The sequence below is a fragment of the Cervus canadensis genome, chromosome 8 (assembly GCF_019320065.1).
Source record: "Cervus canadensis isolate Bull #8, Minnesota chromosome 8, ASM1932006v1, whole genome shotgun sequence".
Lineage (NCBI taxonomy): Eukaryota > Metazoa > Chordata > Mammalia > Artiodactyla > Cervidae > Cervus > Cervus canadensis.
In genome coordinates, this window is record NC_057393.1 from 83,022,728 (window position 1) to 83,040,182 (window position 17,455).

The 17,455-nt window shown below is 36.7% G+C and overlaps 1 protein-coding gene across 1 annotated transcript in view; it reads right to left on the reverse strand.

Moving 5' to 3' along the window:
• The window catches only part of RYR2 (ryanodine receptor 2), a 595,071-nt gene that overhangs the window by 135,254 nt on the left and 442,362 nt on the right, over positions 1-17,455 (reverse strand). Inside the window, exons 67-71 of the mRNA XM_043477303.1 lie at positions 16,389-16,519; positions 12,132-12,452; positions 10,299-10,539; positions 9,131-9,218; positions 7,292-7,384 (exon numbers count right to left, since the gene is read on the reverse strand). Coding sequence (XP_043333238.1) covers positions 7,292-7,384; positions 9,131-9,218; positions 10,299-10,539; positions 12,132-12,452; positions 16,389-16,519 — 874 coding nt within the window. The remainder of the gene's footprint in view (positions 1-7,291; positions 7,385-9,130; positions 9,219-10,298; positions 10,540-12,131; positions 12,453-16,388; positions 16,520-17,455) is intronic.

The following is a 17,455-nucleotide window of genomic DNA, read 5'->3' on the forward strand; positions in this document are numbered from 1 at the left end:
CACACACAGCATATATAAAACTCTCAAACACTTATTTGCGTTTTACATAGACTGAACACTTGTCTCTCTAAGGCCTTAATCCCCATCTAACAGAAAGAGACATATTAATAATATACTAATCAGTGTTACTTAAATAATTAGGATTATCTCTGGGTGACTTGCTTACAACTGAGCACAGCCATGATACTTCAGAGTTCCCTTGTAATTCTGTTGAAACCATGCTTGTGCCAGGGTTACCTCAAATTATGGAGTCTACTTTTCACTGGGTAGTGAGGATCCTTTTTTCTATTTAGAGGGTACATTCGAAGACTAAAATTAAAACAACTGTCCCATATACCTTTGTTCGTATATGCTAAATTTCTTTGTAGCAAAAAATCAAACATTAAAGATACTTTTATGATAATGATATAGTGCAACAGTTTTGAGCTGAGAAAAAAACAGAAAATAATTTAATATACAAATGATTTGTCTCCCCCAAAGAAGGCAAAATATATCACAACATGATACTGAAAGAAGTTTTTTGCATAGCAAAAGTTGTGAAACAACTTAAATCATGTAGTGACAGTAGCTGATATGTTAATAATATCACATATATTATATCATGTATCATGTCATTACATATATAGCATATATTGATATATATATATATAATCTATTAAATCTGAACCATAGTAGTAAGAATCATATTCACTTTCCAAAGATATGTACTTATAGCTTCAGTCGTGTCCAACTCTTTGCGACCCTATAGACTATAACCCACCAGGCTCCTCTGTCCATGGGGATTCTCTAGGCAAGAATACTAGAGTGGGTTGCCATTTCCTACTCTAGGGATCTTTCTGGTCCAGGGATCAAACCCATGTCTCTTATGTCTTTTGCATTGGCAGGCAGATTCTTTATCACTAATACCACTTGGGAAGACCACTTATTGCACAGATCCCACTTTTATCTGTACCAATTTGTAAGAGATTATTCTCACTAAGTTTCATAAAAAAGTACAATGAATAATTATTTGTACTCTTAAATTCATTAATCTATAAAAATAATGAATTAGTGGTTTTGAATGAGCTCTTTGCTAAAAGGAAACATAGCCACAGTGATTAAAATAATCAACCCATATGAGGAACCACCATCCTAAAAATTAAACAAATTATGCAAACATATTTCTATCCAACACTGGTAATTTGGTCTTAGAAAAACAATATTACTAAATATTAATACATTAAAACCTACATTTTATTAGTGTTGAAATTTTCTTTGATTTTTAACTTTTAAAGCTCTTTTAGCTTTATGGCTGCATAAGTAAATGGAACTTAAACTTGGTTTGATATTTATAAATATTTAGGTGACATTATAATAAAAATAATTTAAATCAACACTAAAGGCAACTCTACATTGTTCAATTTTGAGAAATATTAGAAAAATTAATTCTACTTATGCTTAAAATATTATGTAATCTTGTTTTCTATACCACAGGAAATCTATAAACCAAAAAGAATAGTTAATATATCTTTGAACATTTACAGATGATAACAGTCCACTGTTGGTATGAAGAAATTAAATATACACAAAACCAAATATCCTCATGGACATCTGTATGTGTTGGTTTTGCTTGTTCAGTGCATTTCCTCCCCAGACTTTGGAGCTCCATTAGGGAAGTAGTCAAACCTATTTTGTTCCTTTCTGTATACAGAACTAAGCACTGTGCCTGACTCATAGGAGCTGCTCAATAATTTGAACCCGAACTGCTATAGTTACTGAATGCACATATTTTATTTTCAATCCATTACCTAACATTTGAATCAGACATGAATACACAATAACGTGGTCAATATGTAGGCACTGATGGAAGAAAATTTCAGATATTGATATCTGGGGAAGTCATTCTTAAGTTATACATAATTTAACTGAAATTTTACGTTAACCAGAACAGCTTGTTTTGTGGCCCGTCAAACACTCATTGCACATCTGCTTTAACCATTAAAGAAAATAATACATTTAAAAAATTAAAATAGAGTAACAATCATTCAGGCATTCAAAATGGAGCTCAGCGGCCACTGTGAATGTGATTGGAGACTCGATCCTGCATTGCTGAGAACCTGAATTTTCTGAACTGTACCAGACTCAAGGACACCACCAGCCACCCTCAAAACAAGATCTGCTAGCAGCTTCCAGCTATAACCTTATAGTCTCAAGACCTCCTCTGGTAACTATGCAACTATTTCAGATCCCAATCAATCCTTACTTAACAAGCACACTTACTTCTTGCCAGCTCCAATCATAATTCTTGACAAACAACTTAAGTCATTTTCTGGTGTTTGCCTTTGTTAGTCTCCTGCATTTTGCAGTATGGCAGAACACAACTCTGACAAGTGCTTCTTGAATCTGTGTCTCCCAGGTTACAGTTCTGTTTGGTTCTGATAAAATTCCTGTTTATTCCTATTATTAGATTGTTTATTATTTCTGCCAACAGCATAGTTAAGGAGGAAAGTAGGACAAATTCTATCTTAAATAAATCTCTGTGTGTGTATTTCCATCTTTCTTTCACACACACCACAAATATAGCTCCAACAATTTCACCTAAAATGATCTAAAATTTAATAGAGGACCAAGAAAAAGGGAAGAATTTTCTAGTTTTCTCCCAATGAAAAGGCCTACAACTCTCCCAAAGTAGAAACAACCAAAATCATAGATGATTTAAACATTTTTAGATATATGAAGTATAAAAGTGAGACTATACATCAAAAAGACAAAAGATACAAGTTTTGGCGACAAAGTGGAAGAAAGGGAACCCTTGTGCACTATTAGTGGGAATGCAAATTGGTTCAACCACTGTGGAACTGCATGCAGGTTCCTCAAAATATAAGAAAACTAGAACTACCCAAGTATTATGGCCAACTATCTATACACTAGCCTCTCTCTAGGCTACAGATATTTTGCTTTAGGTCAAACTGAGCTTCCCTATTCCAGATTACCTTATTCCATATTGGTCTGCTGGCCAACTTACAATCCTCTTCTAATTTTAGAAATGGTACTCCATACACATAGTGATTATCCCTGCTTGAGGGACTAGCTCAAGACTTGATATGTGACAATTTGTCTCTTGGTTGGTGTTTGTATTTGGTCTCAATCTCTGTTCATAAGGAGTTCCTGGTGATCTATTTCACATATGATAATATACATGTTTCAATGCTATTCTCTCAAATCATCCCACCCTCACCTTCTCCCACAGAGTCCAAAAATCTGTTCTATACATCTGTGTCTCTTTTGCTGTCTCACATACAGGGTCATTGTTACCATCTTTCTAAATTCCATATATATGGATCAATATATTGTATTGGTGTTTTTTCTTTCTCACTTACTTCACTCTGTATAATAGGCTCCAGTTTCATCCACCTCATTAGAACTGATTCAAATGCATATTCTTTTTAACGGCTGAGTAATATTCCATTGTGTATATGAACCAGAGCGTTCTTATCCATTCATCTGCTGATGGACATCTAGGTTGCTTCCATGTCCTGACTATTGTAAACAGTGGTGTGATGAACATTGGGGTACATGTGTCTCTTTCAATTCTGGTTTCCTCTGTGTGTATGCCCAGCAGTGGGATTGCTGGGTCATATGGCAGTTCCATTTCCAGTTTTTTAAGGAATCTCCACTCTGTTTTCCATAGTGGCTGTACTAGTTTTACATTCCCACCAACAGAGTTAGAGGGTTCCTTTTTTTCCGCACCCTCTCCAGCATTTATAGTTTGTAGACATTTTGATAGCAGCCATTCTGACCAGCATGAGCTGGTACCTCATTGTGGTTTTGATTTGCATTTCTCTGATAATGAATGATATTGAGCATCTTTTCATGTGTTTGTTAGCCATCTGTATGTCTTCTTTGGAGAAATGTCTGTTTAGTTCTTAGGCCCATCTTTTGACTAGGTCGCTTATTTTTCTGGAATTGAGCTGTAGGAGTTGCTTGTATATTTTTGAGATTAATTCTTTTGTCAGTTGCTTCATTTGCTATTATTTTATCCCATTCTGAAGGTTGTCTTTTCACCTTGCTTATAGTTTTCTTTGTTGTGCAAAAGCTTTTAAGTTTAATTAGGTCCCATTTGTTTATTTTTGCTTTTATTCCCATTACTCTGGGAGGTGGGTCATAAAGGATCCTGCTATGATTTACGTCAGAGAGTGTTTTGCCTATGTTTTCCTCTAGGAGTTTTATAGTTTCTGGCCTTACATTTAGATCTTTAATCCATTTTGGGTTTATTTTTGTGTATGGTGTTAGAAAGTGTATTAGTTTCATTCTTTTACAAGCGGTTGATCAGTTTTCCCAGCACCACTTGTTAAAGAGATTGTTTCTTCTCCATTGTATATTCTTGCCTCCTTTGTCAAAGATAAGGTGTCCATAGGTGCATGGATTTATCTCTGGGCTTTCTATTTTGTTCCTTTGATCTATGTTTCTGTCATTGTGCCAGTACCACACTGTCTTGATGACTGTGGCTTTGTACTATAGCCTGAAGTCAGGCAAGTTGATTCCTCTGGTTCCATTCTTCTTTCTCAAGATTGCTTTGGCTATTCGACGTTTTTTTGTATTTCCATACAAATTGTAAAATTATTTGTTCTAGTTCTCTGAGAACTACTGTTGGTAGCTTGATAGGGATTGCATTGAATCTATAGATTGCTTTGGGTAGTATACTCATTTTCACTATATTGATTCTTCTGATCCATGAACATGGTATATTTCTCCATCTATTTGTGTCCTCTTTGATTTCTTTCATCAGTGTTTTATAGTTTTCTATATATAGGTCTTTTGTTTCTTTAGGTAGATTTATTCTTAAGTATTTTATTCTTTTCATTTAATGGAATTGTTTCCTTAATTTCTCTTTCTGTTTTCTCACTGTTAGTGTATAAGAATGCAAGGGATTTCTGTATGTTAATTTTATATCCTGCAACTTTGCTATATTCATTGATTCAGTTCAGTTCAGTTGTTCAGTTGTGTCCGATTCTTTGAGACCCCATGAACCACAGCACGCCAGGCCTCCCTGTCCATCACCAACTCCCGGAGTCTACCCAAATCCATGTCCATTGAGTCAGTGATGCCATCCAACCATCTCATCCTCTGTCATCCCCTTCTCCTGCCCTCAATCTTTCCCAGCATCAGGGTCTTTTCAAATGAGTCAGCTCTTCGCATCAGGTGGCCAAAGTACTGGAGTTTCAACTTCAACATCAGTCCTTCCAATGAACACCCAGGACTGATCTCCTTTAGGATGGACTGGTTGGATCTCCCTGAAGTCCAAGGGACTCTCAAGAGTCTTCTCCAACACCACAGTTCAAATCTTCTGCTGGAGTCTTTAGGGTTTTCTATGTAGAGGATCATGTCATCTGTAAACAGGGAGAGTTTTACTTCTTCTTTTCCAATCTGGGTTCCTTTTATTTCTTTTTCTTCTCTGATTGCTGTGGCTAAAATTTCCAAAACTATGTTGAATAGTAATGGTGAGAGTGAGTATCATTGTCTTGTTCCTGACTTTAGGGGAAATGCTTTCAATTTTTCATCACTGAGGATAATGTTTGCTGTGGGTTTATCATATATGGCTCTTATTATGTTGAGGTATGTTTCTTCTATGCCTGCTTTCTAAACGGGTTTTTTTTTTTATCATAAATGGATGTTGAATTTTATCAAAGGATTTCAATGTATCTATTGAGATAATCATGTGGTTTTTATGTTTCACTTTGTTAATGTGGTGTATCACATTGACTGATTTGCCAATATTGAAGAATCCCTGGCCTCTTATGGCCTCTCTCTAATGCCTCTGTTAACACTGGTCTAAACTGACAACATAATGACAAAACAAAGTGATTCACTAACAGTTTTCAATTCAAAATACCCCTGTGAAATGTATACTCTTAGTATACCATCTTCCAAAGGAGCAACTCCTTACTCTTCAGGCTTATTGTCTTCCCAGAGAAAAGAAAATTTGTCATATTTTATGAGAGTTTCAATAACATAGACACACAAAATGATAATCCCTAGCAGTCAGACAACTAGAGATGTCAAGCTTCAGCTAGCATTAGATTCAAGTTCATGTCTAGTCGTGTCAAATACATGTAATTACAACTCTAAATAAGACTAGAGTATTGGGTGATGCTGTTTTATTTTCCCAGTGATCATTAACAGAACAAATCAGATGAACTCTTGGGATTCTGTGGGGTATCATCTCTCTTCTCCCAAGGCATCACTCTTCAGTAACTTGTTGAGTTGGTAGAGACTGACTTCCTTGGCTAGAGTGTCATACTATTTTGCACCTTTGACCATTCACTAGCATACCTTGTGTGCTATCCCATGTAATATATTCATCTTCTTATTTAGTGGTAATGCAAACAATAAAAGCATATGTTTTTCAGTGTTTTGAAAGGTCCTCTGCAGACTTGGAAATGACTGAGCAACTATGCACACATGCCAGTTCCCAACTTGAGTGATAGAGAAAACAAAAATTTCCATTTCATGTATGAAAATTTGGAATTTATCATGTGGTTCTTTCTTAAACAATGCAGCTAATTATTTTGAGGTGTATATACATACATATATTTACCCTTGATGAATACATATCATTGACTAATTATATGTACATCATACTGACTGGCAATTTTGTGAATGTGTACATCTATTAAGCATGCCTTATTTATTCTGATGCTTTGATATCGTGGGCGTTGCTGATCTTTGATTGCTCCTCCCAGAGCTAGTCAATTCCTAGAGATACAAAATTACTTGCCTGTAAGCACATCTTTCACAGACAAACCAGTCAATCCAGAGTCCTTGTCCTCCAATCACCTCCTTTACCTGAACCTCAGTCCACCTGCCGTCATCACCAAGGACCAGGCACCAGACAAATAGGAACAGTCCCAAAATCCCAGAGCCCACTGAAATTATTCAAACCATCCAATTCTAAACCTTCTTATCCTACCTTGCCTGCTCCTTCCCACAGAAACCATAATAAAGGTTCTTGTTCACATTCTCGCCTTCCTCCCTCTGCCTCATGACTGACCCTTCTGCTTCCAGGGGACTGTGAATAAAATCTTCTTCCTCCCTGATAGTCATTTCCATGTCTATATATCTTACCACACCTGATTACAAGTCCTAGGTATCCTTAAACCTGTGTGGGTGTGTGTTTAGTCAGTAAACAATATTATCAAACCTATCAAATTCCAGGTATAAACCTTCAAGATCTAAAAAATATCAATCTATTCAACAAATGAACATTATATTCAAACATTTCCTAGAACACAAAACAGATTATAGAGCATACCTTGGACATCTTTGACTTGGTGTCCATAATAAGGAAAGACATATTGTTGATTTCATTCTGCACCACGAAGTTCTGCTCCTCCCTTTTGAAATTCTGATAAGTTCCAAAGGAAGTTTCAATTAAAACCACAGAGATAAGAAGTTCAAATAATTAGAAATTACACAGGACCCCAAAGTTTCTACCAAGATAAGTAGTAATTTAATTTATAAGACATAAAGAAAGGAAACAAATAGTTGTTGAATATCCAGTGAGGGTGCCTGGCTGGGAACAACAATTCTGGGAACTAAGATAGAAATATGGGTGCTTTAAAGATGGGAAAACTAAGATTTAGGAAATTTAAGTAAACAAGTCACACAGTCACCAGTGGATAAAATGAATACTCGAACTCCAACTACTTGATGAAAAGCATATGTACTGCTTTTGGAATAAACACAGAATTACTAAGGGCAAGCACAACTATAACACAACTTTCTGTCAGATATTTTAAGCACTTTTTCATGTACCCTAACATTATTTTATTCACTTTAAATTTAGGAACATAAAAACACCAGCAAAGTCAAGTGTTTAAGCAGTGGTAGTAGTTAAAGCAAATATGGAATAAGAGCAGAAACCATAGAGTTTTAATAGAGAGGCTAACAATATAGCTGTATGTCCTTCTTTTTTGAGGAAGCAAAACCTGAACAAAACAGCTTCATAGTAAGCATCTACATATATTAATAATTGATAAGTAATAAAAGATTTCTATTGAGGACAGAGAATAGACTAAGCCTCAATTTTCATCCAGCTCATATTAACATTCTAATTTTACTATTAATATTATGGATACTTATATAGTTTCACCTTTAAAAATTTGGATTAGAATATATATGGGGAAACAAACAATGAGACTTTATTTTGAGGGGCTCCAAAATCACTGCAGGTGGTGACTGCAGCCATGAAATTAAAAGACGCTTGTTCCTTGGGAAAAAACAAAACAAAACAAAACTGTGACCAACCTAGACAGCATATTAAAGATCAGAGACATTACTTTGCTAACAAAGGTCCATCTAGTCCAAGCTACGGTTTTTCCACTAGTCATGTGTGAGTTGGACTATAAAAAAACCTGAGTGCCAAAGAATTAATGCTTTTGAACTATGGAGTTGGAGAAGACTCTTGAGAGTCCCTTGGACTACCAGGAGATACAACCAGTCCATCCTAAAGGAAATCAGTCCTGAATATTCACTGGAAGGACTGATGCTGAAACTGAAACTTCAATACTTTGGCCACCTGATGCAAAGAACTGACTTACTGGAAAAGACCCTGATGCTGGGAAAGACTGAATGCAGGAGGAGAAGGGGACAACAGAGGATGAGATGGTTGGATGGTATCACCGACTCCATGGACATGAGTTTGAGTTAGCTCTGGGAGTTGGTGATGGACAGGGAAGCCTGGCGTGCTGCAGTCCATGGGGTTGCAGAGTCAGACACAACTGAGCGACTGAACTGAACTGAACTGAAAAGATTTGTGTTTTAAATATATTCATGGAATTCAAAAGCACATATTGAGATTTTTTCTTATTCTTAAAAGTATCATTGGGCATTCATCTAAAAACCTACTGCTTATAATAAATACTCAGGGCAATTAAAAATCTCTGTGACTGAAGAATACTTACAAAACTCAACAGAAGGCTTATACTGCCTCAAACTCCCCAGGGAAACCTTGTCTCTCTCCTCACCAGTTTAATGATACATATGAGACAAGCTTGAGAAACTGTGATTGGTATTAACTAAGGAAATTGGAAAATTGATTAAATTTTGAAAGTCCTTAACATATAAGCACTGTCAATATTTTCCTACTTACATGGGATTTTGACCAGTAGATAAACACCTCAGCAACCATGCGGAAAAGATCTTCTGCTTCTTGGTTAGGCTCTTTCAGCCACTTTGCCCTGGATCATATAATAAAGTGGTACCTCAGTTACTTCTTCAAGTTAATAAAAAAAAAATCACCTCCCAAAGTTAAGTTCGAAACCAAGTAAACTGAGGGCAATCGCGCTTGCCCACAGAGCTCATAAATGGATCAGTGTACAGTTGTAATGTTTAAAATAATGTAAACATTGTAACCGACAAACTGCTAGCTTTCACATGTGAGAGGTGGACTGCTCCAGAAGGGGATCTCCAATTGTAATTTTTGCTTGCCGAAATTCACTTATCTACAAACATCTGGTAATGTCATCCTCAGGCAAAATCTCATTGCTAGCAGTGAATGAAGCAATTCCACCGGGACATATGAACCCAGTAATGTTATGACTGAATTAGAGACATTAAATCACTTTTGAGCATTCTACCTCAAGGGTCCCCAATCCATGGACTGCTACCAATCCATGGCCTGTTAGGAACCAGGCTGCAAAGAAGGAGGTGAGCTGCAGGCAAGCGAGCAAAGATTCATCTGTATTTACAGCTGCTCCCCATCACTCTCACTATCGCCTGAGCTCTGCCTCCTGTCACAGCATCAGTGGCATTAGAACTCCACTGTAAACTGCACATGCGAGAGATCTCTGTTGTGTACTCCTTTTAGGCTGTTGCTGTTTAGTCACCAAGTCGTGTCTGACTCTTTTGCAACCCCATGGACTGTAGCCCACCAGGCTCCTCTGTCCATGGGATTTCCCAGGCAAGAATACTACAGTGAATTGCCATTTCCTTCTCTAAGGGATCTTCCCGACTCATGGATCAAATCGACGTCTTCTGCATTAGCAGGCAGATTCTTCACCATGGAGCCACCAGGGAAGTACCCCTTATTTGCAGAAACACAAACTCAAGGCTCCCAGTGATTCTGCATCATGGTGAGTTGCATAATTATTTCATTACATATCACTATGCAATAATAATAGAAATAAAGTACACAGTAAATGTAATGTGCTTGAATCATCCCAAAACTATCACCCTCAACCCAACCCCAGGTACATCAAAAAATTATTTCCTATGAAACTAGTCCCTGGTGCCAAAAAAGTTCGGGACTGCTGGTCTACCTGTTATAGTCCACAAATCTAATCAGGAGTGGATAGAAGGCATAGAGATCTCTGGCCAGTGTGGTGAACTCATCTAGGATGAGAAGTTCAGCTTCAGACATATCTCCCCTGGCCTCAGATTTCAGATGGTCCTCTTCTGATACCACCATCGCTGCCTTTTTCTTGAGCTTCTCCATTAATGGCAAGAAATGAGTTTTCAAGAGCTGAGGTTTCACTTTATTTATAATAGGCTGGGAAAACACTGTTTGAAGACAGACATTAATATTCCATTCTGCATAAACATTCATTAAATGAGGATTAGATGGTCATTACAATTGTAGCATGATTAAGCCTCCCTCTCCTCCAGCACATGGCTTCCTTCAGAATTCAGCCCATGCTTCAGCCCCTTTTCTAGTCCCAAACCTAATTACATAGCTGCTGCTCAAAAATGATTACTGAATTGAATTTGATGTGCTTCCTTGCTTTCAAAAAGAAATTGGTAGCTAATTGAGAATTTTAAAAAAAGACATTCATTCACTTTGGAAATCAATTACTTTCCCACAAAGAAGAAAATTCCCCAAATGGAAAAAGTCCCCTGGCCCCCTCTTTTTTTTTTTAAAGAAGAGATACATACTGAATAATTCTATGAGATCACATACCTACTACTATATAACCACTATGCCATTACACTTTAACTGTCTTCATCTTTGTTCCAAAGGAAGAGTTAGATTACATACAATACTGCCTTTTTATTTAGTAACAGTTGAAGCTGTTAACAACAGTTGTAAGCTTGATTAGGCCATTTTTTAAATTTAATTTTTATCTTATATTGGAGTATAATTGATTTACAATGTTGTATTAGTTTCAGGTGTACTGCAAAGTGATTCATCTATACATATACATATATCCAGTCTTTTTCAGACTCCTTTCCCATATAGGTTATTACAGAATACTGTAGAGTTCCCTCTGCTATATAGTAGGTACTTATTGACTGTCTATTTTATATATAGTAGTGTGTACACATTAATCCCAAACTCCTAATTTATCCCTTCCCCCCCAACCCCGGCAACCTTTCCCATTTGGTAACGATAAGTTTGTTTTTTAAGCCTTTTTTAAAATGAATTTTTTCCCTGTAAGTATAACATAGATGCATTGGGGAAATGTATAAAAGAGAAATGTTAAAAATGAACCAAAATCACCCTATCCAAACTAATAAGACATTGGTGCACTTGGGCGAGAATTCTGTCAATAAACAACTTCGTATGTATACTTCCGAACTCAAGTTTTTAAAACTCTTCTTTTAATCCTCCATGATATTCTGAATATTCTCTAAGTCATAAAGTATTGAAATCCTAACATTTAAAGAAAGCATAATATTTTGGAATATGGATATACACAACCTATTTAACCATTCTCTAGTGCCTGATCATTCAAATTGCTTCCAATTACTCCATATAAATAGTGCCATCCTCCCTGACTCCTGCAAAGACAGATTACTAAAAGTGGGTGAGTTGAAAATCCAGTTTGACTTTTGTCTCTGTCTACAGATCATTAATTTTGATTGCTGTGTTATAATTAATCTTAGCAAGATTAATCTTCACACAATTGGTCAAATTAAGAAAATGTTTACTCACTTAAATGTACTAACTATATGGAAAGTTACACAATGTCTGATTAAATCTAGTTTTGTTTTTCTTTTTAAGAACAGCAAACAGCATGAAAGAAATAAGCAAGAATATTTTTTGAGTACAGAAGCAAATATTAATCAAGACTGAGAGAGGAAGATTCTAGTCTTCTGTACTTCGAACCTTTGCAAAAACAAAATGTAAATGGCACATTCCTTCTCAGTCTTACCTGCTAACCTCTTCATCCAGGCTCCCTCATCAATACCCAAGTTATTATATATGATTTTCAGGATATTGCCCAGAAGTGTGTTCATGTGCTCTGAGTTCAGAGCCGTACAGCACATCTCAGCCCTTCCCGGATTATTCTCAGGTCCATGCTCCCACCAACGAGACATGTAGCTACAAAGCATGGGCAGGATAACTTCCATTACGTGTGGCATCTGAGTGTAGCGAATACCGGACTCAGCCAAGTCCACAATTTCTTCCATGAGCTTCTCCAAAGATGGTATATTTGGACAAACATCTTCCACGTTAGTAGGCAAATTAAGAGCTAGAGAAACACACATACAAGTGACACATGTTCAGTCAAAGTCACCTACCAGCCACATGGCTACTGTTAATAACAGACATGAGCAATCATTTCATGCTGAGCTTCAAAACTCAGCCAGACCTGGCACGTCTTCAGCTGGATCCCACTCCCTCTTCTCATGGTAGCTATTTCAAACTTTCTCTGCCCCCAAGTCCCGACTCCACCAGCTGAAGATCAGCAAATGACCATCCCTTGTACTTCAGAGCAAACAGGAGTATCAGATGTCTCTCCCTCCAACTGCCTGCTCTCATGTGGCCAGGATTTGTGCATCTGGTTTCACATTCACCTCTATTCCCCTTTTCAGAGGAAGGAGTTCTGAGGTTCACTGCTCCACCTGTGACCTGATGTCAAGACTACACTTCAGCAGATGCCTTGCTCAGGATTGCATTTTCAGCTCCTTCTCCATTGTCTCCTCACCAGCAGCCTATACATATGCTTAGGTCTCTCCCAGACTGTTCACTTTCCAGGTGCTCTCCTAGCCACAGATGTGAATGCTCTGCTTTCTACCACTAAACAATTTTTTTTTAAATCCTTATATAAGGTAAAATTTCACATCACTGACCAAAACTCCCTTTTCCTCAAAAATCCCCCTTTCCTTAACTTCAATGCATTCAGTCTTTCTTGACTCTTTTCTAAATTTTGTCAGCCTCTTTTTAACGAAATCTTTTCACCTTGCTGAACTTTTATATGTGGGTTTTCTTTAGGGATTTGTGTTGAACTCACTTCTCTTAGCTTGTATGTTTGCCTAGGCAATTCTGGCCATTCCTATGAGATTCTGTTCAGGCAAATTAACTCTCAATGCCGTATTTCCTAAAGCTTTGTGTGTGTATGCACACTTCATAAGGAATATGTCAAAAAGCAAATAAACTGCAAATGGGTCTAAATTTAAACTTGACCTTTCCTCTCCAATCTACCTTTTGAGACTGTACTAGTAGTATCTCAGTGAGGACAATGTTGTCTGGTGAGTCTCCCAGGCTAGAAACCTGGAAGAAATTCTAGGCTGTAAGGCTCCTTCATCTCCTATAGAAGACGCTTCTATCTCAAGGATTTCTCATAACCTCTGCACTACAAACTTCATCCAAGGGGCCTGATCCAATCAGATCTCTTCTGAATCACCACAGTCATTTTCTAATTGATGACACACACTACTTCCTCTCTCTTATTTCTATCATGATGGATTTCTAAAATGCAAATCTACTCATGTTACTCTGCTTTTCAAAGGAGTGAAAGGGCCCTATTGCACTGGTACAGTCCCCACTCCTTACCTGACCTGGAAAGCCTACCTCACCTCTTCTTGGTTTTCCAACACTTGCCTCATATTTTCTCTTTCTTCCCTGAAAGCTATCGCTACCTCAAAGTACTTGAAGTTTCCCCTAAGGACTAGCATTTCAGTGTCCCTAATTTCAAGGCTAATATTGTACCAACTTTGCTAAGTCTTCCCAGGTGCTCTTAGCTCAAACTGCTTTTTTGCATCCCCAGTGTTCTTTATTGTGAATTCTATCACATATATTCATCAGTTTCTCTCCCTTGATGCAGCTAGAACCTCCCAGAGGAAAAGAACCAAATCATATTCATCTTTGCATCATGTCTCCTCCACCTACCAACAATCATATGTTGAATGACTTGAGTAAAAAGTGAATGAAGGAGAATCATTAAATGCAATTCCTTTGCTTTGTTATGAAAAAAGTATATTATAAAAAATTAGCAGGTAAATTATTGGCTCTGTATATTTCCTGATCTGTGATGAAATAATAATCTGCTTCATTCTTGATTCATTGCAAAAATATTAAAAGATCAAAAATCCTTAATAAGACAACTTAATAAGACATGCTAACACAGATACTATAATCAAAATTTAACTGTGTTTTACTGTTTACAAATATATTGTGCAACCATCTAGAAAAATATTGCTAAGTTATAGTCAACATATTTTCCTTTAGCTTCCTCTCTGTGATATGAAATTAGAATCATAAACTAGGTAAAGTAAATGATAAATATTCAACTTTTAAAAAGCATTCTTACTTGAAAAGTTCACTATAAAATTAGTGTAACCAGTAACTACCATACAAACATGAATTACACAAAATGCTCTCATTAACAGAGACGTATGCATTTGTGAACAGCAAATATTCTAGTCCAAGTTTGGGGAACTCAACATCTACTTCTGTTTTATTGACTATGCCAAAGCCTTTGACTGTATGGATCACAACAAACTGTGGAAAATTCTGAAAGATGGGAATACCAGACCACATGATCTGCCTCTTGAGAAATCTGTATGCAGGTCAGGAAGCAACAGTTAGAACTGGACGTAGAACAACAGATTGCTTCAAAATAGGGAAAGGAGTACATCAAGGCTGTATATTGCCACCCTGCTTATTTATCTTATATGCAGAAGTATATCATGAGAAATATTGGGCTGAATGAGGCACAAGCTGGAATCAAGACTGACAGGAGAAGTATCAGTAACCTCAGATATGCAGATGGCACCACCCTTACGGCAGAAAGTGAAGAAGAACTAAAGAGCCTCTTCATGAAAGTGAAAGAGGAGAGTCAAAAAATTGGCTTAAAACTCAACATTGAGAAAACTAAGATCATGGCATCTGGTCCCATCACTTCTTGGCAAATAGATGGGGAAACAGTGGGAATAGTGACAGATTTTCTTTTTTGGGGCTCCAAAATCACTGCAGGTGGTGACTGCAGCCATGAAATTAAAAGACGCTTGCTCCTTGGAAGAAAAGTTATGACCAACCTAGACACCATATTAAAAAGCAGAGACATTACTTCACCAACAAAGGTCTGGTTTTTCCAGACCTTTTCCAGACCTCCAAAGCTATGGTTTTTCCAGTAGTCATGTATGAACGTGAGAGTTGGACTATAAAGAAAGCTGAGTGCCAAAGAATTGATGCTTTTGAACCATGGTATTGGAGAAGACTCTTGACAGTTCCTTGGACTGAAGGAGATCTAACCAATCCATCCTAAAGGAAATCAATCCTGAATATTCATTGGAAGGACTGATGCTGAGGCTGAAACTCCAATACTTTGGCCACCTGATGCAAAGAACTGACTCGTTGGAATAGACCCTGATGCTGGGAAGATTGAAGGCAGGAGGATACGGGGATGACACAGGATGAGATGGTTGGATGGTATCAGTGACTCAATGGACATGAGTTTGAGCCAGCTCTGGGAGCTGGTGATGGACAGAGAGGCCTGAAGTGCTATAGTCCATGGGGTTGCAAAGAGTCAGACATGACTGAGCGACTGAACTGACTGATTGCAAAGTTTTTGGAAAACAACTAATATATAATATAGTTTATCAGACTTAGAGGACAATACTATTAGAAAAAAACACATAGAATATAACTGTCCCAATAAGATGGATATACCAAGTGAACTGAGAAAAATGCAAAGTATGAATCCATGCTGTTGCTGCTAAGTCGCTTCAGTTGTGTCCTACTCTGTACGACCCCATGGACAGCAGCCCACCAGCCTCCTCTGTCCACAGGATTCTCCAGGCAAGAACACTGGAGTGGGTTGCCATTTCCTTCTCCAATGAATCCATAATCATAACAAATGAGAATACTGTACACGTGCTGACTACCTTTAAGAGAAAACTGAATTAGAGTGACCTATTTTTTCCATACTGCTGATTATTCTGTCTTATTGTTAAGAGGGTTAACTTGTCTGTGGTTCATTAATTTAAAAGAAACTAATTTTCTTTCAGAAAAACAATGGAGATAGTATAAAACACTCCAAAAAATTTCAAATAATACGACTTAAGAACAAATAGCACTGGAGATAAATTAAAATAGCCCGTTAAAAAATCATGGTTGTAAAATACAACAAATGTCATTCATTTTTAGCTTCAAATATCAAGTACCACACATGCTTCTGTGCTACCTGCTCTCTCTCTCGAAGACTTTGTATTGTAGATGGAGTAAATATTGTGCTTGTCCAGGTGAGTTTCTAAAAATGCTACAGGAAAGGCACCAGCAAAAGCAGCCAGACATTCTCCCAATGCAGAACGTTGCCTGTAAATGGAAACTTTACATTTTTAAAGTCTTCTAAGTGAATAACTGAAGAAGTTATATTAAAATTGGCATAGTCAACCTAAAAGAAGGACAATCATAGAGCTACTGATAAAAACTACCCCTCAGATCCAACCTCTATATTGCAAAATATCATATGCTTTCCATAGCAAGTTCCTTACCATTTTTTTTAAAGCTAAATTACCTGTCAGCTAAAGAGAAGTTAAGAACAGTACAGACAAAAACAACCACAACAACAAACACACTTGTAAAAGCCTCCACTAGTTTGGACATTTCATTTGACCTCCTTTTCTTTCTTTTTTAACACAGTGCTCTAAGGAACAATTCTTGCCATATGAATAAATGGATTTTGATTAAAAATTTTAAAAAATAAAGTACTAATACTAACACACATACAACTTTCTGAAAATTTGCCATATATAATTAATTTCAGGGTTATATAAGTAATTTCAGATTATTACTCAGTTATGAAATAGTAAAATACACTAGATGCTAAAGATTATTGATAACACTTAAAACTGATTTATCATTTTCAAGAGAAGGAGGTGCCTTGGGAATCAAACTGTGATCAATTTATTCAAGAATTCTCCTGCCACTGATATATTAAAATTCTCTCTCTCCCTCAGTTTTCTACTTAATCCAAGGCTTTACTGGCACCTTAAATGTTTATTAAATATAGAATAATATGAGAGTTCAGGAAATTATGAACTCTTTAAATGACTTTGTATATATTTTTAATTTAAAAGTCAATAAAATGGATTAAGTTAAGACAAGATAACATGATTCTCTTGGGTAGTTTTAAATTTCTTACTAAAAAATAATAAATAATGCTTGATTATTTAATATTTTAATTAAAATGACTAGATATATACTCTGCTAGGAGAAAATATCCCTTCATGGAAAGAAACTGAATAAGGT